Genomic DNA, 21,736 nt, shown 5'->3' with positions numbered 1-21,736 from the left:
CACTGACAACACCATTAGCAAAGAAATGGCATTTTATAAAGCACCAGGCCAGAGGGCCACTGAATGAGTGCTGCGAGCCTTCATTTCCTTATACAAGTTGTCTTGGTTATACTGCACTCTTCCTTCCGTCCCTTTCTTGTGTAGCTTGCCTCTGTTGCTGTGCCCTATTACTTTGTATCCACCGTACATCATGGGCTGCAAAAGAAGCAAAGAAATGGGAAAGATAATGGGAAGGGAGAGAGACTGACAACAGAATAAGAGATGAAGGCCAGAAGGGAGGAGAAGAAAGAAGGTGGTGCTGGGGCATGTGGCGTAGGAATTGGGATAAACATTCTTCGTATATGGTAGCCATCAGTGATAAGCACAGAACTTGGCTCTTCAGGTTGCTGCAGACCATGACTGGGCATTATAACAGAAAAACCTGCAGAACAGACGCCTGTTAATTCAGACTGCTTAGATCAAAAGACCTTGAAGTTATAGGATCTGAGTACCCCTTGGAAGAGGGTTTCTAAATGTTACTTACCATAAAGGCGCTCTCTTTTTCTTCTGAGGTTATACTTATCAGGGGAATAGATGTGAGTGGGGTTAATAGTTTGTCTGACTATCAAATAATGACAGGCAACTTTTGTTTGCTAGTCATAAAATGGAGTCATACCGTTGTATCTGGCAAGAGAAGTGTACTTTCTTTGGCAAAGCACCCTTGCAAGCTTTTCTTAAAAGTACTCACTGCATAGCATCCTGAGAAACTCTAATGATTCAAATAAGGTGGACACATAACCAGTGACAATAATTTAAAGAATGTCACAAGAATACTGTTAAAAATATTTTTATTCACAGAAGTGCCGAACAGTCCTTAATTAGTTTAATCCCCTTATTTTTAGTTACAATTGTCCAAATGAAAATATAAAACACGCTTTTTTAATCAAGCCTTTCCCAGGAGCTATTTCCCATTGTATATGTCGAGATATGCTTTTCTGAACACTTGCCCTTGTGCTTTGGAGGAGGTGTAAGGGGAGAGAATGCACCTTTTTGGATTTCTTATTAGAGCTCGTTGGAAATATTTACACAAAACATTTTCATCAGAACTTGATGATTCATCAAAATCTAAGCATTTTGCAGAGCTTTGTTGATATCAGTGAAATTCTGCTGGAAACTTCCTACCAGCTCACCTGCCCAGCTCCTCAGCAGTCTGGGCTTGCAGGCTTTTCAACAGCCCTCCTAGGAGCTGACCAGGTGTTGGGAGCCCAGGGATTTGGGGTTCTCGCATGTCAAGCAGCCCAGCCTTCCAGTGTCTCTGGATCCAGGACAACCCACCAGGCTGACTGCTTTAGGGTTGAGACTCCCAGTAGAACTGGGTAGAGAACAGTAATTTTGTTTCATGGAGGATTTTAAAATGTTTGATGATTTGTTTCAAATGGCTATGAAACCAAATTTCTAAATTCTCAGTGAAATGGAATTGCCATTCTCTGCCCAGCTCTGTTTCTCATGGCTTTCTTGCAATTTACTCTTTGGTGCTTAGATACCAGATAGGTACCTTAGAAATTCCTGATACGTATAGTTATAACGAATCTCCTTAAACAATTCCTCTCCTCTCCTCTCCTCCCTCCTTGGTGTTTTTTGCACCAATTAGATTTTTTCATAAATTCCAAAGCCAGAAGGAACCACTGTGATCATCTAGTCTGACCTCTTGCATAACACAGTCCAGAGAGCTTCCCCAAAATAGTTTCTAGTGCAGATCTTTTAGAAAATCTTCCAATCTTGATTTAAAAATTGGATATTAAAAATATTAGTAACTGTTATCATGTTGCATGCCTTCTTTCCACTCCAGTCCTTCAACACACCCAGACCATTGTTTAAAAAGTGGTCTGTGTTTAATTATTTTAGTCAATTGCTTGTAAGTCAGTTTCTCCAGGTGCTTATTTTTGCTGCTCTTCTAAGGCCTGGTCTGCACTACGAGTTGAGGTCGAATTTAGCAGCATTATCTCGATTTAACCCTGCACCCGTCCACACGACAAAGCCCTTTTTTTCGACTTAAAGGGCTCTTAAAATCGATTTCTTTACTCCACCCCCGACGAGGGGATTAGTGCTGAAGTCAGCCTTGCTGGGTCGAATTTGGGGTACCATGGCCGCAATTTGACAGTATTGGCCTCCAGGAGCTATCCCAGCATGCTCAGTTGTGACCGTTCTGGGCAGCGCTCTCAACTCAGATGCACTAGCTAGGTATACAGGAAAAGGCCTGCGAACTTTTGAATTTCATTTCCTGTTTGGCCAGCATGGCGATCTCACCTGCACAGGTCACCATGCAGACAGAGCTCATCATCACAGAAGACCATGAAGTCACAGAATCGCTGAAGAGCTCCAGCATGGACTGAACGGGAAGTATGGGATCTGATCTCTGTACGGGGAGACAAATCCCTGCTGGCTGAACTCTGTTCGAAAAGACGAAATGCCAAAATATTTGAAAACCTCTCAATGGCATGAAGGACAGAGGCTATAACAGGGTCCCGCAGCAGTGCTGCTTGAAAATTAAGGAGGTCAGGCAAACCTACCCAAAAAACAGAGAGACAAACAGCCGCTCCGGTTCAGAGCCCCAGACATGCCACTTCTGTGATGAGCTACACGCCATTCTAGGGGGTGCAGCCACCACTACCCCAACCCTGTGCTTTGACTCCATCCGAGGAGTGGGAGGCAACACGGAAGCGGGTTTTGGGGGCGAGGAAGATAGCTCACAGCAAGGAAGCGGAGAAACCGGTTTCCCCAACAGCCAGGATCTGTTTATCACCCTGGACCTGGACCCCCTGAACCAACCCAAGGCAGGCTCCCGGACCCTGAAGGCGGAGAAGGGACCTCTGGTGAGTGTACATTTGTAAATATTATACATGGTTTAAAAGCAAGCGTGTTTAATGATTAATTTGCCCTGGCATTTGCAGCCAGTACAGCTACTGGAAAAGTCTGTTAACATGTCTGGGGATGGAGTGGAAATCCTCCAGGGACATCTCCATAAAGCTCTCCTGGATGTACTCCCAAAGCCTTTGCAAAAGGTTTCTGGGGAGGGCAGCCTTATTCCGTCCTCCATGGTAGGACACTTTACCACGCCAGGGGAGTAGCACGTAGTCAGGAATCATTGCAGCGTATGGTCCCGGTGTTTGCTGGCATTCAAACAACATCTGTTCTTTATCTCTGTGTTATCCTCAGGAGAGTGATATCATTCATGGTCACCTGGTTGAAATAGGGTGGTTTTAGTAAGCGGACATTCAGAGGTGCCCGTAACTGCTGGGTTGCTTGCCTGTGGCTGAACAGAAATCTTCCCTGCTGTTAGCCACGCGGTGGGGGGTGGGGTGAAGCCATCATCCCAGAGAATTGGGTGTGTGGGGAGGAAGGGTTAGTTGGGTTTCTGCTGCATGTGAACCCGGAAACCGCAGCCGCTCCTTTTAAATTGCCAACCCATTTTTAGTGGCTAACCCAACGGCTACTTCGTATGGGAAATGAGGGCACTGCTGTTTGAAATCATTCCCACATGTTATGAAAGTTAAAGAAGCCAAAATACTGTGCCTTACCATGGCTGCCTGCAAGCCGAATTCTGCTGCCCGGCCCTGCATGAGTGATCTCTCACACCAAACCAGCATACCCTCAATAAGAGGCAAAATACGACCTTGTAATGAAAGCACATGTGCTGTGTAATGTTAACAGCAAGGTTTACTGTGAAAGAGTGTACCCATTGTTCTATAAAATGTGTCTTTTTAACTACCACTCTCCCTTTTTTTCCCCTCCACCAGCTGCATATGTTTCTCCTTCCCAGAGGTGAGCGAAGATTAGAAGGCGAAAAAACCACACTCGTGATGAAATGTTCTCTGACCTCATGCTGTCCTCCCGCACTGACAAAGCACAGCAAAATACTTGGAGGCAGACAATCTGAGTGCAGGAAAGCACAATATGACCGCGAGGAGAGGTGGCGGGCTGAAGATGGTAGGTGGCATCAGCTTGCTGAAAGAAGGCAGGGGTCAATGGTCAGGCTTCTGGAGGATCGAACTCCTATGCTCCAGCGTATGGTTGAGCTGTAGGAAAGGCAGCAGGAGCACAGACCGCCGCTACAGCCCCTGTGTAACCAACTGCCCTCTCCTCCAAGTTCCATAGCCTCCTCACCCAGACGCCCAAGAACACGGTGCGGGGGCCTCTGGCCACCCAGCCACTGCACTGCAGAGGATTGCCCAAGCAACAGAAAGCTGGCATTCAATAAGTTTTAAAGTGCTGTGTGGCCTTGTCCTTCCCTCCTCCACCACCCCTCCTGGGCTACCTTGGCAGTTATCCCCCTATTTGTGTGATGAATAAATAAAGAATGCATGAATATGAAGTAACAGTGACTTTATTGCCTCTGCAAGCGGTGATCGAAGGGGGGAGGGGAGGGTGGTTAGCTTACAGGAAAGTAGAGTGAACCAGGGGAGCAGTCCATCAAGGAGAAACAAACAGAACTTTCACACCATAGACTGGCCATTCCTGAAACTGGTTTTCAAAGCTTCTCTAATGCGCACCGCGCCCTCCTGTGCTCTTCTAACCACCCTGGTGTCTGGCTGCACGTAATCAGCAGCCAGGCTATTTGCCTCAACCTCCCACCCCGCCATAAACGTCTTCCCCCTTACTCTCACAGATACTGTGGCGAGCACAGCAAGCAGTAATAACAATGGGAATATTGGTTTTGCTGAGGTCTAACCGAGTCAGTAAACTGCCAGCGTGCTTTTAAACGCCCAAATGCACATTCTACCACCATTCTGCACTTGCTCAGCCTATAGTTGAACAGCTCCTGATTACTGTCCAGGGTTCCTGGGCATGGCTTCATGAGCCATGGCATTAAGGGGTAGGCTGGGTCCCCAAGGATAACTGTAGGCATTTCAGCATCTCCAACAGTTATTTTCTGGTCTGGAAAGTAAGCCCCTTGCCGCAGCTGTTGAAACAGACCAGAGTTCCTGAAAATGCGAGCGTCATGTACCTTTCCCGGCCATCCCACGTTGATGTTGGTGAAACGTCCCTTGTGATCCACCAGAGCTTGCAGCACTATTGAAAAGTAACTCTTGCGGTTTATGTACTCGCCGGCTTGGTGCTCCGGTGCCAAGATAGGGATATGGGTTCCGTCTATCGCCCCACCACAGTTAGGGAATCCCATTGCAGCAAAGCCGTCCACTATGACCTGCACATTTCCCAGAGTCACTACCCTCAATATCAGCAGCTCAGTGATAGCGCTGGCTGCTTGCATCACAGCAGCCCCCACAGTAGATTTGCCCACTCCAAATTGATTCCCAACTGACCAGTAGCTGTTTGGGGTTGCAAGCTTCCACAGGGCTATCTCCACTCGCCTCTTAACTGTGAGGGCTGCTCTCATCTTGGTATTCTTGAACTTCAGGGCAGGGGAAAGCAAGTCACAAAGTTCCATGAAAGTGCCCTTATGCATGCAAAAGTTTCGCAGCCACTGGGAATCATCTGAGACCTGCAACACTATGCGGTCCCACCAGTCTGTGTTTGTTTCCCTGCCCCAGAAACGGTGTTCCACCCCATGAACCTGTCAAATTGACACCATGATGTGCACATTGCAGTGGCCCGTACTTTGTGAGAAGTCTGTGTCCATGTCCTCCTCAGTCTCGTCCCCGTGTTGCAGTTGCCTCCTCCTCGCCTGGTTTCACTTTTCTTGCAGGTTATGGCTCTGCATATCCTGCTGGATAACATGCGTGGTGTTTATAGCGCTCATAATTGCCGTGGTGATCTGAGTGGGCTCCATGTTGCCAGTGCTATGGCGCCTTCACTGAAAAAAGGCGCAAAATGATTGTCTGCCATTGCTCTAACGGGGGGGAGGGGCGACTGACAATATGGCTTACAGGGTTGGCTTACAGGGAATTAAAATCAACAAAGTGGGTGGCTTTGCATCAAGGAGAAACAGAATGGCCCCCTCAAGGATAGAACTCAAAACCTTGGGTTTAGCAGGCCATTGATTTCACTGAGGGAGGGAGGAGAAAATTAATACAAAACAAATCTGGTCTATTTCTTGTTTTGATCCACTTCATCTATCTTTATACATCTTGCTGGCAGCAGACGGTGCAGTACGACTGCTGGCCATCGTCATCTCCTGGATGCTTGGCAGAATACGGTGCAGTAGGACTGCCGGCAGGACTGAATCGCCATGAGACAAAACTTAAAAGGGAAATGACCTGGCTGAGTCACTCCCATGTTTGCCCAGGTGCCCCTGACTGACCTCACCGAGGTTGGCTAAAAGAGCACCCTGGAGTACAGCAACGATGGCTACCAGTCATACTGCACTATCTGTTGCCAAAAGGCAATGAGCTGCTGCTGTGTAGCAATGCAGTACCACGTCTGCCAACACCCAGGAGACACATGGTGACGGTGAGCTGAGCGGGCTCCATGCTTGCCGTGGTATGGCGTCTGCACAGGTAACCCAGGAAAAAAGGTGCGAAACGATTGTCTGCCCTTGCTTTCACGGAGGGAGGGAGGGAAGGGGGTGCCTGACAATATGTACCGAGAACCACCTGCAACAATGTTTTTGCCCCATCAGGCATTGGGATTTCTACCCAGAATTCAAATGAGCAGCAGAGACTGCGGGAACTGTGGGATAGCTACTCACAGTGCAATGCTCCGGAAGTCAATGGTTGCCTCGGTACTGTGGATGCACTCCGCCGACTAAATGCCGACCAAATGCACTTAGAGCATTTGTGTGGGGACATACACAATCGACTGTATAAATATGCTTTCTACAAAACTGACTTCTATAAATTCGACCTAATTTTGTGGTGTAGACATGGCCTATATTCCATCCAGCTTGTCAGTAGCTCTCTGATGTTGAGATGCACAAAAACTAACCTGTTGTCCAGGAAGCAGACTCAGAGCTGTATCGAATGGACTGTCCTCTCCTTGTTCCATAACATAATGCCTAAAATTAAGTTCAGTTGCTTTGGTGTGAAGATGGAAACTCTATGTCAAAGGCTCTGACAATCTCTGTAGTGTTGCTTCTTGCATCAGCCTCCAGTGGGTACAGAGAGCACTTTGTCATAATTAAGAATTGAAATCACCTTTTGCATTAGCAACATAGTGTTTCTATGAGTGCTGCCTTTATCCCAGTTTTTCAAGGCTGAGCTGAAGTTAATAATAGGCAATGCAGGTCAGAGTGAATGCAGAACCTTGACAGATGTTACCTGTTGAGATTGGTTGCTTTTGTGGGGAATTCATATTTAATGCTGTTTAGTTTATTGTAATGAAAACTATGTGTGTCCTATTCATCTACACATGTGAACAAATCTGTTACACTTAGAAATGAATCTGTTCTTGCTTTGCCCTTGTTCTTTGCCTGCCAGTAAACCATTTATCTCCTTTCAAATGCAGCTGGAATAGGACTGGTGAATACAGTGGGCAGAAGCACTGTTCAGGATTCTGTGGCATAAGGACAATGTGGGGTGGGAGGTGGAATTACCTGTTCAATGTACTACCCTCTAGTATATAACACTGGGAGCGGGGAAGGGCAGAACGAAAGCACAAGACTCGGGGCTTGTCTACGCTTAACACTTCAGCAGCACAGTTGCACTGCTGTAGCGCTTCAGTGTAGACACTACCTACACCACAGAAATCCACCTCTCCGTGAGGCAGTAGCTAGAATTCTTCCACCGATGTAGCACTGTCTACATGGGGATTTAGGTCGGCTTAACAAGACCCTTTGGGAGTGTGGATTTTTCACATCACCGGGTGGATGTAGTTAGTGACCTCATTTTCTAGTGTAAGCCAGGCCTGAGTAACTTGTTTCCTTGTCTTTCTGGTCCAAGTTTCTGCAACTCTGATACACCGTTACACCGTCTGGAGCTGTTGGGTTGTTCAAACTTGTCACATGAATGAGAGGCAGAAGCACTATTCAAACTGTGGCAAAAGTTTTGGTGTTAGATTCTGTGTTGTCCTTGTCTCTCACTGATACCTCAGTCATGACTACTCACAGAAACATGGACTTGCTCCTTCACTACAGAAAGAGTTAGTAAATTACAGCAACTTTGCAGTCTTTCATCCTAAGGTTGCTTGCTTTATCTTCAGCCATGAGAGCTTGAGGAATGAGAAAGTATCTCATTTAACAGCAATTTAACAGCAGCACTTCTAGTGGGTGGAAGAAGTTTCATTTAGTGGTCAGAGGAGGAGATGGTGGGGTTAGGATTGACCGTTTCTATTTTCAGCTCTGCCATTTTCTTGCTCATTGACTTCGGGGAAAGTCATTTAATCTCTGTGCATTCAACTTACCCAACTGTAAAGTGGGCATATTAATATCTATGCCACAGGGATGTTGCGAGGGTTAGTTAACGCAGTGCTTAGAGAGCCCCTGATGAAAAGTGCTGATGCTGTGCAAACTAAGTTGGGGTAGGAATATCCCTAGTAACTGTTGTAGAGTGTTCTGTGCTGAGCATTGAAACCTCCCTCATCAATAAATCTGACCTCTTATTCCAGTAACAAGAAAAACTCTCCCACAATGCAACCATTCATCACTGATTCATCAAACAGGTACTTTCTGCCTAGGTGCTTTGTATGGTCCTCCTTGTAGTATATGAACACCTGAGATTGTTTACGGATGTGGGCCCCCTATGTGGTTTCCGGAGTCTGTGTAAGGTTTAATTAATGTCTGTACAGCACTTGAGATCTGTGAATGAAGGGTGTCATAGCAGGGTAAGTATTAATAAATAGGGTTGCCTGCAGCCAGAGGGAGTCCATTTGGCATGGAACAATGGTAGCCACAATGCAGGGTCTTGAAAGTGCAGGATATTAGTAGGGGAAATAAGAAGTGGCTCAGGACTATGAGATGAACACAGATAACAGCCTTCCCCATCATTCCAGGAAACGAAATTATGGCCCTGCTTGTATTATTTTTTTATAAAATGACCTGACTTCATTTGCCCTTGAAGTTTCCAGTGGGTCTCATGGCCTTTGGGATAGGTTGGTGGTTCTGATTTTCAGTCTGTGGGCCACTTTGTTAGAAGGGATAGTCTTGCAGACCCCCTTCCTGTTCCCTGCACCACAGACTGCACTGCCCAGTTCTCAAAATGTTTCATTCTATGAAGCATCAAGAAAGGTTCTGCATGCCAGTTTGACAACCACTGGGCTAATTGAATGGCAGTATCTATTTATACATTAACAGGAGTGATCAGCAAAGATGCTTGCAACAATCTTCTCTCCATCGTGGCATTTTCACTGTCACAAAATCCATTACAGATTTGCTAAGAATTTAAGCCTGATGCTGCATTCAGCATAGAATATTGGCCTAGCCATATTCAACACTTTACTGTAAAGTTTTGTAAAATTCAGCCATTTATTCATCATAATTTTACTTCATATAAACAAATTGTTAAATGTAAACAAGCATCACCACAGTTCCTGCGTAAACTGGTTTCTTCCATTAATGGCAGGAATGACAACGACGCAAGCCTCATCCCGACAGCCAGCTGTCAGTCCCCTCTCACTGAATGCAGACTCCAGACGACCACAGTCCCAACAGATGTCTCCTACGCTCTCACCTCTGTCGCCAATTACTCAGGTAGGAGGCTGCGTGGAGATCTGGAGAAGGACTACATTTTATAAGAATAATGAACCTTGTTCCACTTTGTAAAGTTTTAGATCATAGCTGTCTGTTTCTGTCTTCATTCACATAGGGAAATATTAGCTGTAAGGTTGATAAACCTGTAGTCGTGTCATTAATTTAATAATTTTCTCCTTTAGGTATGTTTGTAAAGTTAATGTTGTCATGTTCCCTTTTATAAATAAATGCTTTGGGCCGTTTTTTTTTTTTTAATTTAAATCAAAGCCAACAGCCAGATCTGAGCAATTCTACCAAGATAAATTCACGTATGCTGTCAGACAGTGGAGAAGACAGTTTAAGGAAACAGATTTCACTTTGTCTTCCAAGGCCTTGGAAGCACTAAGGAAAACCTCTTTCTTTAAAGATACCATCACAAGATTCTCTTGTGTTTCATGCTTCCATGTGAATCGTGAGAAACTCCTTTGGCTCTTAGGATTTTTGACCCTTTGATGCACCTGTAGGCTGCCTCTGCCATACTTGGCATGCTCTAGTTTGGTCCTTGAGGGGCTCAGAACAGGGACTTAGTAGATGGGTTTTCCTTGACTGACTGACTTGTCAGCTTTCAAATCAAACATTCAGCTAGGTTTGCAAACATACTTTTTATTTATTTACAACAAATAAAAAAATGTCAAATTAGTCCCTTTAAGCCACATCTTTGAAGGTTTAAATGTAAGTTGTTGTTTTCTTAAATGCAAGATCTCTCATAACTTTCCAGATTGCTTATGTGATATATAACGCTTAGATATATATGAATATTCACTTGGTGTGAAATTTTAGGAGTCTTGGAGTTGAACCAGAGCTCTGCATAGTACATTTTCCTGTTTTCTCTTTAAGGCTGTGGCTATGGATGCATTGTCTTTGGAACAGCAGCTTCCACCATATCAGTTTTTTACCCAGGCTAGTTCCCAGCAACAGCAACAGACCCAAGTGGCAAGTAGTCTGCCTCAGAATGCCCCTTTAATGCAGACTTCTGGCTTACAGCGAGGAGCACAGCTTCCCCCCCTCTCAGTCACAGTACCATCGACCATCCCACAGTCACCTCCAGGCAGCCAGACCCAACCTTCCATGGGCATAGACATCAACTCGGTAAGTTTGGGCAATGACTGAAGATGATATAAGTGGAAACAAATAGCTTTCTTCCAGAGAACGTGACCTGGTAGAATTCAACAGCAGTGTTGGCCTGCATTGTCAGAGTTCTAACTAGATAGCCCTTGTAGCAGTTCCGCATCCAGGCACTGTATACACTGGATTCAAACAGTTTGGTTCAACCAGTTTTTAACATGTTTTAAACATATTATAAAAAATGTTTTAGACGTAATATGGCTAACCCATATGAACCAGGCCAAACTGTTTAAACTACTAAATATGATTTTAGAACACTTGATAAAATGGGAATGGCTCCATAACTCTGGCTAACCCTGTCTAAATTCAGGCCCACTTGAAATAGTTTAAATAGATTTTTTTAAAGATCAGTTTAACAAATGCAAGTTTGAAGCAGTGGAGATGTCTTCAGAGAGACAGTTTCAGGGCTAGTAAAAAAAATAAACAGGTGGGTAATGAAGGCGATGCCCTTATTCTTTGGGTGGATGATATATAAAATTTATAAACTGGCAAGTCAAAGGTCAAGGTAATATGTCAGTAGGGTTTTTTTAGTGAAGGAAGTGGTTGGGGAAAAAACTGTCATTTTAAATGACACATCTGCAAGTTGAGTGTCCTATGCCTTTAGAAGGGAAGATGTAGATAAGCATCTGTGTTAGCATTGCAGTTTACAGGGTGTTGGAAAGCAGCAATAAAGTGACTATCAGCTAGGTATGGAGAGACTGAATTAAAAAGTACCATTTTATAAACATCTGTATCTGTAAAGTGAGAAGCATCTTTTGAAATTTAGCTAGTTTTAAGTTCTGAAAGACAAGACATTTCTGTGCAATTGGAAAGACCAGAATTTCGTAAAACTGAAAAATATTTATCCATGTTAACTGTGTTCAGGTGTCTGCCAAAATGGAGTTTGGTCAGACTAGTTTAATTTTCAGACAGCAGCATTTGCATTTTAGCGCTAGTGTACTGCTACCTTCCCAGCTATCATATGTACTTATTTTTTGCCCCAGGTGAATCTGGTATCCACAAGTTGAGTGCTACACAGCCAAGATGAGAAATTTAACTGAAGTTTAATAAAGTTGTGCTAATCAGCATTTTCCACCAAAGATACAGAAAACCACAGATACTGTTTTTTAAAGCACAGCAGTTTGTTCAAGAGGAATTTTTTTGGCTAACATTATTTCTTGGAGAGTTTGTTATAGTTGCTTTCAAGTCTCTCTAAAGAACTGAGTAGACACATCTATACGGTTGAAGGGCAGAGTTAAACCAAGAAGGCAAAATTTTCTATTGTAAATTGTCCAATCTCTTCCTACAACCTGGAATCCAGAATTCAGAAGGTGGTTCAATATAATAGGTCAGCCCTGAGATGATGCCCCATTGCTAGGAAGAGGTACCTGGCACATTCTCTGCTGGTTCTGCTCCGAAGGCCAGTGAATTGCTGTCTCTGATTTCATTGGAAAATCTTCTCTTCCTGGCAGTGGGGCAATACTAGCAGCTGTTCAGATAACAAGAGGAGCCGTTTCATTGTGGAGGGCTAAGACATGATTGTGGGTTTCAATCTGGGGATCAGGTTTAAACCAGGTTGTGCTGGTAGAGATGTGGCTTCTGTGCCAGGATTGTGAGGGAGTAGGAGAAGATACAGGTGAAACAGAAATCAGTAGTTTGAAGGGATATTGGTTTTAACATGCCAGCTACTCAAAACAACATGTCTGAATGGTTTTTTTTCTAATGTTTATGCAATAACTAATACAGATATTCTGATTTTCCTTCTCTGCTTTTCACATTGCTTTCCTCATCCTAAACTTCTCTAGGCCCTTAAAATTCAGAATGTTCAGTTTCTCTTTAGAACTTGAAATAGTATACAAGTACACTACATTTTAAACCTGGGTAAAAAAAGTATTCTAAGCTACAATGCAGCTTCACTGAAAGGTTTTCCATTAATCCTCATAGCCCCACTGAAGGCCAGTGTGCAGTACCTCAATAGAATACTTGAATTCTATGGATCTTAAAAAAAAAAACAACAACAACAAACAAAAACCAAACCAAGATGGTGTCAAGACGGTGTACTAACCTTGAGTTATTCTTTATGCATTTTAAACAGTGTTAGAAAGTGTTAATACACCATTCCTCACTTTATAAACTGTCTGATTTAATTACTTCTTGGTCAGCGATATTGGGTTCTTCCTCATAATAATCTTGGCTCTCAAAGACAGCATTATAGAAAGAGCGGTGTTTATTATTTCAACAGCTGCTCTGTATCTGTTTTGCGTTTGAGTGATCCTCTGACCTTAATCCAGGGTACTGTATGTGACAGTGAAAAGGTAATTCTGTGAACATCTTATCTCACTAAGGCTAAAAACTATATGGGCATAGCTAGCATTAGCCTACAGACAGTGTATGTATCAGATGGTGTCTAGTTCATACAGTTGGAAAGTATGTAGTTATGAAAAGGGTTTGTCTTTGCAATTATACATTTTAACCTAATTAATTTATCTAGACTAATTCCTAAGAGTAGGAAGAACAGTACTTATATCACTTTTCTAAGGGCCATAGGCATCAAATTAAGAAGGGGAGAGGGTGGCAGTTGAGTCTGAAGGTATCAATGCCCGTATTTTCAAATTATTCCCAGATTGGGAGGCCGCTTTCCGCACGTGTCTCTTTTATGTGTTGGCTGACTGGTTTTTTTAAAAAAATGAAAACAAAACATAAACCAGAAATATTTCAGTTGTCCTTGAATAACAGCACTGCCCTGTTTTTAGGTGTGCATAGTTAGACACCAGACCATGCCGTGTTGGTATCTTGACCTTTTTCATGATGTTTGGGGCATTATTCACAGTCATAGCATAATTGCTGATCTCCGGGAGTTCTTGAAGATGGTCTCACCTGGCTTCCCCAGCTCTACACCAATAAGTATATAATTTTTCAACCTTTCATCAATCCCATGGTCTTTAATTCTGTGTTGTTCTGTAGGCTTCACTCCAGCAGTACCGCAGTAATGCTGGATCCCCAGCCAACCAGTCTCCCACCTCTCCTGTCTCCAATCAAGGCTTCTCTCCTGGCAGCTCCCCTCAAGTAAGGGACTCTGTGCTTCCACAGGCCTTGCTTCTTGTGTTTGTTTTTTAGTTGTCTTTCCATTACTGACCCGTGGTTGTCTCACTGTAACTTTATGTGCTTCATGCATCACTGATGTCTCATCATGTTTACAGCTTCATTCAGATACCGAGTTTTCCAAAAGTTGGTGAATTCAAACTTAAATAGAAGCTACTGTTAAATTTACACTCAATTACTCCTTCATGAGAGCTACACAGAAAATGCATCCAGAAAGATCCCTTTCAAAAAAGGAAATGATGCCTCATGGGAAGTGTGAGTCTATAGCAATGGTTGTTGGAGTGGCTGGAAGGGCGTAGGGATGTGAAAGGAAGTGAGGGGGATGGGGAGGTCTGTCCAGGTGATCTGTGCACCTCTGAATACAGCTCACATCCTCAGGTGCAATTAAAGCAGGAAACAATGGACACTTTTTTAAAGAAACCTCTGTAGAAAGTGAACTCTTGAAAAGGCAGTAACTCCATTTCACGACTTGAAAGAAACAGGTTAGAAAAACATTAAATATTAATCTTGCAGGGTGGCTATCTTCCCTGTCTGTGTAAATTTTAATTTATATATGCAAGAGTCCCACAAATCATTGTGCCCGTATTTAAACAGAGCAACAGGAATTTAATCCGCCAGCTACAGGGCAACTAAAGAAATAGTGAACTAGTTTTTAGGGGGAACTGCTAATCAGGCAGTGCTGAGATAGTTTAGAATCTCCTCCTAGTGCTGCTGCAATAGGTCAAAGTTGTTGCCCTTTCCTACATCCCAAAAATGGTGATGGGAGGCAGAAGGGAGTGCTCACTGGACACCATGAGAGAGTCTGAAATTGTATTTCCTGTTTTCTGGTACTTTAACTTTTAAAGGATATTTATAAGGAGAAGCATAATTAAAATAGATACAATTATTCCTCAAAGTTGGAGGTTCCTCTCCAGGCCATTAGCCATAGACTTAAGTCAGTGATTTCACTCAGAACTTAGTGAACTCAGTAATAGATCTGAGGGTTAGGGCTGTCAGTGTGACTTTTTAACCTTCACTTCACTGCTACTGTAACTGATTCTTCTGCCTGCCTCTTCTACCTCTGCTCTGTCTTTGTATGGCTCAGAGTAGGCAAGAAAACGTACTCCCTTTTCTCTAAGCTGCCATTAGGTTAATGCTGCTACCAGACACTGTTACTAATTCTCAGCCCTGAAACCCCCATTGAGCAGTGCACCCAAATGTAGGCTTCTATTGATTGTCCGTTGACTGGTCAGTAAATCCTCCCTGCCTGTGTCCTCAGACCAGTTAACTTATTGTCATGGGGCAGTCTAAAGTGGTGGAATGCCATGGAGAGCAGTTTTTCCTATTGGTCTTCCCTCCGTATCTAAACCAAGTCACTGTGATGTGCCTAACAGACATGTGGTTCCTCCTCTAGCAGATATATGGAAGGAGGTGGAGTTTAATTACATTGCTTGTTTTACTATTTGGCCTCTTAAAAACATTTCATTTCATATTTGGTATGTTGGCAAAGGGATACATGTCAGACCAATTTACAAGGAACAATTAGTTTCCGAACTAGCAGAACTTGGTTTGAAGTACTGTACTTCTAAATAGGATGCTGAGATACGGGTTGTCATCTAGCAAAAGCCAAATGGGAAAGATTGGAAAAAGGTTCTCGATACCTTATTAAATTAGAAAACTTATTCTCCTTCCCACATCTGTAAGCCAACGGGTGGGGTGACATAAGTAGCTACGTATTTTTAAGGATGGAGAGAAGTGATAGAAAAGGGTATAACTAGGAGAAAAAGGATAAGAAAAAAGATGTAGGCTGAATGGTTGGGGTGGTGGGGAGAACTTGTTAATGATGAGGTCTGTTAGGCCCCAGCATAAATAGTCTCTCGAGGGAAGAGGTGGAACCCTCATCGGTTGAGACGTTTTAAAAATAGCCTGGTAAAGAAACTGGAAGATGTAGTGTAGGGGAACAATCTTGCTCTGTATGAGGATGTAGGGCTGGGCTAGATGTGGCTTTGTGGGCCTCTACCATCTCTAACTTCTGTATTTCTGATTAATTTTAGGTAAATCCCACATTTTATTAATAGTAGAACCAGCTCTCTGTATGTAAACTTTTAGAATATAACTTGTTTAATCACATCTAGTTCATGCAACAGGAATTATTCCTCAACTTCCCCACCCCCAAATCTATTTGCTAGTCTCTTGAGTTCCAAATTCTCATTTCCGATCTGTGAGGGACTTTCCATTAAAACATCAATTGAAAAGCTCTGCTTGTGGTTCTCAGCTTGTTTGCATGGCTCTTCATTAACACTGGCTTTGTTTATTACTACTTGATTTTTTTTTTCCCCTGACATCATTGTTACATATAAAGTTGCTTTTTTAGTAGAACAACTAAATACTTGGAAAATATGGTATGTATTATTAGACAATGATTTAAACGAGGTTTTTTTTTGCAGTCACCACGTCATTAACCAAGGAAGATGTACTGTTGACAAAACAGACCTTGTATAGTATTTCTGTAGGAGATGGGTTAACAAGATGTATATCAGACCAGTTGATACATTATTTTTAGACCCTGAAGTCATAAACTTTCTGGTTGATTTCCTTATGGAGCTTTACCACTAATATAATTATTAGATAGTGCATTTAGGAGTCTCAAGAAAAAATTAATGTAGCTTGAGTTTCTGTGATTTGTTCAGAGCACCTTGTGAGGAACAGGGGCTAACACGTAAGAATTTTGTCCAGTTCATTGCTTTTCATGTTCTACTTCAGGCTTCTTCTAGGACAGGAGTCATGATAACCATACTATGGCAGGGATTTTTTCTTTTTCCTCTTTTTCCTTCTTTTTCTCTTTCTTGCTTTTTGTTGTATCTTTGAAAAGCTTGTGTAAAAATGGCAGAAGTTAAAGGAGAAGGGTCTTGTTTAGGTTCTGTTTGGGGCTGCTGCATGTCAGCTGCATTTCTAATGACAATTCCAGATTGGCTTTAGTTGTGCATATTGCGGATATGAGGAGGCACTGTTGCGGTTAGGGTTTGTACTGGGGGCAGGGCAGTCATGTCTTATAAATGAACGAGAGTCAACAAGGTACTGGCAAAGAAGCTCCGTATTTAACATGCAGGATACAATTCTGGCAAAAACATCTTGTTACAGTACTTAGAAGGAAAAAGTGCTTTTATTTTTCACTTTGATGCAATTAATTATACTTTAAAAATTCATGAAAGTGTTCGAATCATCCCTTTCAAATGTAAAACAATAAGAGTGGAAATATTCTGTGTCGAAAACCTTCTTTTTGCTGTAAAATCCTATTCTTTCTCTTGAATCAGTGTTAAGGAAAAGGTTCCTCATTTCATTTAGTAGCCAAGCCCTTCCTGAGAGTGACAGGAGACTGTGATCTTTCCTGTCGGACAAGATTTGCTGAGCATCAGGATATTTTCTGACTTTACACATCAGAGTTTGGAACATAGAACCTTTGGGCATATATACAGTGCAGTTGGCAGTGAGCCCTTCAGTCTGGGTAGACAGACTCCTGCTAGCACAGTAAAAATAGCAGTGTGGAGGTTATGGCTTGGGCCTTCAAGCCCACCCGACCCTTTAGGCTTGAGAGCCCAAGCCACAGCATCCAAACTGCTGTTTTTAGTTCACTAGCCTGAGCCCTGCTAGTCTCTCTACCTGGGCTGGGAGGCTTTCTTCTAGATGGTGTTTAGACATAAGCCTGGAGCAACGCTTTAAGGGTGGGTTGCAAGTACCCACCATGTTCAGCATTGTGCTGGATTCATATAGAATGCTCACTACTCAGGAGTTCAACAGTTTTCTATTATCTGAGTGCACTCAAACTATGCCCTCTGCCCTCCCACACACAATGGAATGGGGGTTCACAGTATTAAGACCAGACCTGGTGCAAATAGGATCTGCTTAGCAAATGGATTGTATATGTGCACCATGCTGAATCCCTACTGGGCTTTCTTCAAGGCTTTTAGTTATCAGGCTATGAATCCGCTGCTGCCACAGTAGCTCAAGAGTTTCCCTATAGCATAATGACACTGGAAGATTCTGCCTCAAGGTAGAAAGTTCCTTTCTTTTGCTTTGAAAAGGCATTGTCATCATGTTTACTTCATGATGGCTCCTTTTTACAAAGGACTGTTGGAAGGGTTGCTGAAAAAAACAACCATCCCTTCTCCTCTTTCATGCTGATTTGAAATATTTCATATATATACGTACACGCATGCATGCACAAAGACGCACACAAATTATTGGTGCCATAGGAAAAGTGTTTCATCTGAGATTTTACTATTTATCTTAACTGTTGTCTGCTAAATTGATTTTATGTTCACTGTTGTGGACTTCATCTTGTGCTTTTGAGTATTTTGCAACTTTGCCATGTTAATATCCTTAGTTGTATTAGTTGGTGTAACTGTATAGTTGCTAATTAGATTTTTGCTTAAAATTTCTTATGTAATTCAACTTTCTGTGGGAAAAATGATTTGTCTCTTAGCCTTGTGGTTGAATTGAATGAAATTAAAACTGCTAGAAGATACTATGCAAGACATTTAAAAAACAGAAACAAATACATCTCTAAACATAAGACAAACTTTCCAAATAAGTTCTATATAAGTACACTAGTTGTGTTGGAGACAGTAGATTTTCAACTAGAATCTGCAAAGTTAGACAGAATTTAAAGAAGGAATTATATTTGTGATTTCTATTATAGCTAGAAGCCTTTTGAGTAAATAGAAGTTGAAAGTTGGATGGTGTGTAAAAATAAAACACAACAATTCAAAGCTGTTGGTCACCTTTGGAATGACTGATCAAAGGACATTTCAGTAAAAGGAAAAGAAGGAAATTAGTGTGGTTGTAGAATTCCTTCTGCAAATTTACCTTCTTTTGGTACTGCTGAAAGCACATTTCATACACAGGCATGTTAATAAATAACTTCTTGATCTGCTCTTGTTGCAAAAGACTTGATACTGTAAATCGAGATTCACTGTGGCACCTTATTGTTTTAGTTAAACTGCTCATTTTGTAAATACTAGGTGAGGGAGATGGGTAACCAGCCATCATAGGCATATTGATGACCGAAGTAGTTACTGCATTATCCTAGAATCATAGGACTCAAAGGGACCTTGAGAGGTTATCCAGTACAGTCCCCTGCACTCATAGTAGGATTAAGTATTATCTAGACCGGGGTGGGCAAGCTTTTTGGCTCGAGGGCCACATCAGCGTTGCAAAACTATATGGAGGGCCAGGTAAGGAAGGCTGTGCCTCCCCAAACAGCCTGGCCCTTGCCCCCATCCGCCCCCTCCCACTTCCTGCCCTCTGATTGCCCCCCTTAGAATCCCCGACCCATCCAACCCCTCCTGCTCCTTGTCCCCTGACTGCCCCATCCTGGGACGCCCTGCCCCTAACTGCCTCCCGGGACACCACTCCCTATCCAACCCCCCCGCTCCCTGTCCCCTGACTGCCCCCCGGGACCCCCTGCCCCTTATCCAGCCCCTCCTCCCCTGCTGCCCCCTTATCCAGCCCCTCCTCCCCTGCTGCCCCCTTTACTATGCTGCTCAGAGCAGCAGGAGCTCGCGGCCCCGCCGCCCAGCTGGAGCCAGCCCTGCCGCCCGCACTGCCAGCAGGAGCGGCGGGCCAGAGAGCTGACGGCGTGGCGCGCTGAGGCTGCAGGGAGAGGGGAACAGCAGGGGAGGGACCAGGGGCTAGCCTCCCCTGCTGGGAGCTCAGGGGCTGGGCAGGACGGCACCACGGGCCATAGTTTGCCCACCTCTGATCTAGACCGTTCCTGACAAGTTTGTCCAACCTGCTCTTAAAAATCTCCAACGATGGAGATTCCACCACCTCCCTAGGCAATTTATTTCAGTGCTTAACCACCCTGACAGTTAGGAAGTTTTTCCTAATGTCCAGCCTAAAACTCCCTTGCTGCAATTTAAGCCCACTGCTTCTTGTCCTATCTTCAGAGGTTATCGAGAACAATTTACCTCCCTCATCCTTTTACGTACTTGAAAACTTTTGTTATGTATCGGTTGCAACGTGCACTTTGCTGCCGTAGCTGTATGTGTGGTTTTTATTCTTTTCATGGAAAAATGTTTGGGTTTTTGTGCAAAAATTGCAGTGTTTTTTTTATAGTATATTTGCATAACTTTTGTTATAAAGCAGAAGTTTATGTATGTCCCCTATGGGAGGAAGCTTATGGTTTCCTAGAACCTATATTTCATGTGCTTTAATGAAAAGAGTTATACAGGAGGACTCTGGTGTTTGAAGAGAAAATCCAGTATTTTATATTTTGTTCTTTATTAGTTTTCCTTAATAATTAATGGTATTTCTTACCAAATTTGATACCATTCAGTTGGAAGAGTTCAGTCACTCACACATCTTGGGTACGCCTCACTGTTTGTGTGACTTTCACAACATAAGGACTCTGTTTTGTTTTCAGCATTCTTCCATTCTGGGGAGTGTATTTGGTGACTCCTATTATGATCAGCAGATGACAGCTAGGCAGGCTAATGCCCTATCCCATCAGGTGAGCAAATTCATCTCAGATTTTGACTATATTTTGGCCATTCTGAGATTAAAATAAATACATAGAATTCAATTTACGGCTATTCTAAAGATCACATTTCTGTCCATATCTTATTACTTCTGTTTTAGTTTGTAATTGCACGGGTATTTCATTTTATTTGCTGTTCCCCTTAAGCATTATAGCAGATGGCTTTTAAAGGGACTCTGCCAAGATTATTAGATGAAAGAAAACCAAAAAACCTTTCTTGACAGTGATCCCATTTGGAAGATCTCACTTTGTGGGTGACAACAAATACATACATCTATAATTTGCAACCAAGATGTGTGGGATCCCAAAATGTAACAAGCAGACCTCCATGCTTTTGTCAGACCAGCCCCCCACTATAGTCCCTACTTTAGCTGTTAAATGTGCCAGTGTAGTTGAGAAGGTGAAATGGCTTCAGAATGGGATTGCACTTGGGGCAGGCAGATAGTTGGCTACAATAGCATCAATCATATCGCTTTAAACTTTTTTTTACTGTTTTTTCATTTTTTAAAAAGTATTATTTTCTTTCTTTCTTTCTTTCAAAGGCTTGACTGCTTGGTAGGATATTGTAGGCAGCAATTTGATTTGGCACAAGAGCGGAATTTGGCTGTAAACTATTCTGCAAAGCTAGGTGGAAATAGACCATATTCTGGTCTACAAAACCTAAAGATGAATTTGTTTGCCTGCCCTTCTGAAACATTATCTCCCTAACTAGAGGTGTGTAAATTGCTTCACTGTATTTCCTGGTGGCTAGAAGTAACTATTCCTTTGTGCCTTGGTCTTCAGCTTGAACAGTTTAATATGATAGAAAACGCCATTAGTTCCAACAGCCTGTACAGCCCCTGCTCCACCCTTAACTACTCCCAGGCAGCCATGATGGGACTTACTGGGAGCCATGGCAACTTGCAGGACTCGCAGCAGCTGACCTACTCCAGCCATGGAAACATCCCCAACATCATCCTCACAGGTAAGGCATTTGCTGACCTAACTGAACAGGGACGAGTAAAACTTTCCTTCATTTTACTGGGGTCATTTTCACTGTGTGCTGTTATTGGTGAGTGGAACTAAGAGGGAGTGTTGGAGCCTGTGAAAGCTGTGTTCTAGATTATACAAATGTTTGTGGATTTTGTGCTGGTGAAAGGTGCCAGGAGGACATCCTTCATTTAGTCACAACATAGACCATACTTGCAGTGATAATGCTAACTACTTCACCCCTAACCTTCTAGGACCATCAGTCATGGTGTGAGAAGAATTCAGCCTTCATGGCCCATTTTATCTTCAGCTCCTCTGCTGAGACTTGGCAATAAGAGAAACCCTAGTGCCAAATGTGTGTGTTGAGGTGGATATGAAGCACTTGAAAGTGAAGTGATTCCCCCAGGGTCACTAAGCAAGTCAGTAGCTTAGTCCAAATATCATTT

At 43.1% G+C, this 21,736-nt stretch overlaps 1 protein-coding gene across 3 annotated transcripts in view; it reads left to right on the top strand.

The window, feature by feature from the left end:
- CRTC1 (CREB regulated transcription coactivator 1) overlaps nucleotides 1-21,736 on the top strand; it is an 84,868-nt gene that overhangs the window by 49,009 nt on the left and 14,123 nt on the right. For 2 of the 3 annotated variants that reach the window (XR_014709639.1, XM_084614613.1), the window contains exons 9-13: nucleotides 9,432-9,559; nucleotides 10,436-10,687; nucleotides 13,667-13,768; nucleotides 20,208-20,294; nucleotides 21,105-21,285. Coding sequence is in view for 2 of the 3 variants with exons in the window: in XM_084614613.1 (XP_084470739.1) it covers nucleotides 9,432-9,559; nucleotides 10,436-10,687; nucleotides 13,667-13,768; nucleotides 20,208-20,294; nucleotides 21,105-21,285 (750 nt within the window). In the remaining variant the exon portion in view is untranslated. The remainder of the gene's footprint in view (nucleotides 1-9,431; nucleotides 9,560-10,435; nucleotides 10,688-13,666; nucleotides 13,769-20,207; nucleotides 20,295-21,104; nucleotides 21,286-21,736) is intronic. The other variant, XM_084614612.1, reaches the window with a different exon arrangement.

This window comes from Lepidochelys olivacea (assembly GCF_965140295.1).
Source record: "Lepidochelys olivacea isolate rLepOli2 genome assembly, chromosome: 25".
In the NCBI taxonomy this organism is placed as follows: Eukaryota; Metazoa; Chordata; order Testudines; family Cheloniidae; genus Lepidochelys; species Lepidochelys olivacea.
This window is presented reverse-complemented; position numbering and strand designations above follow the sequence as displayed.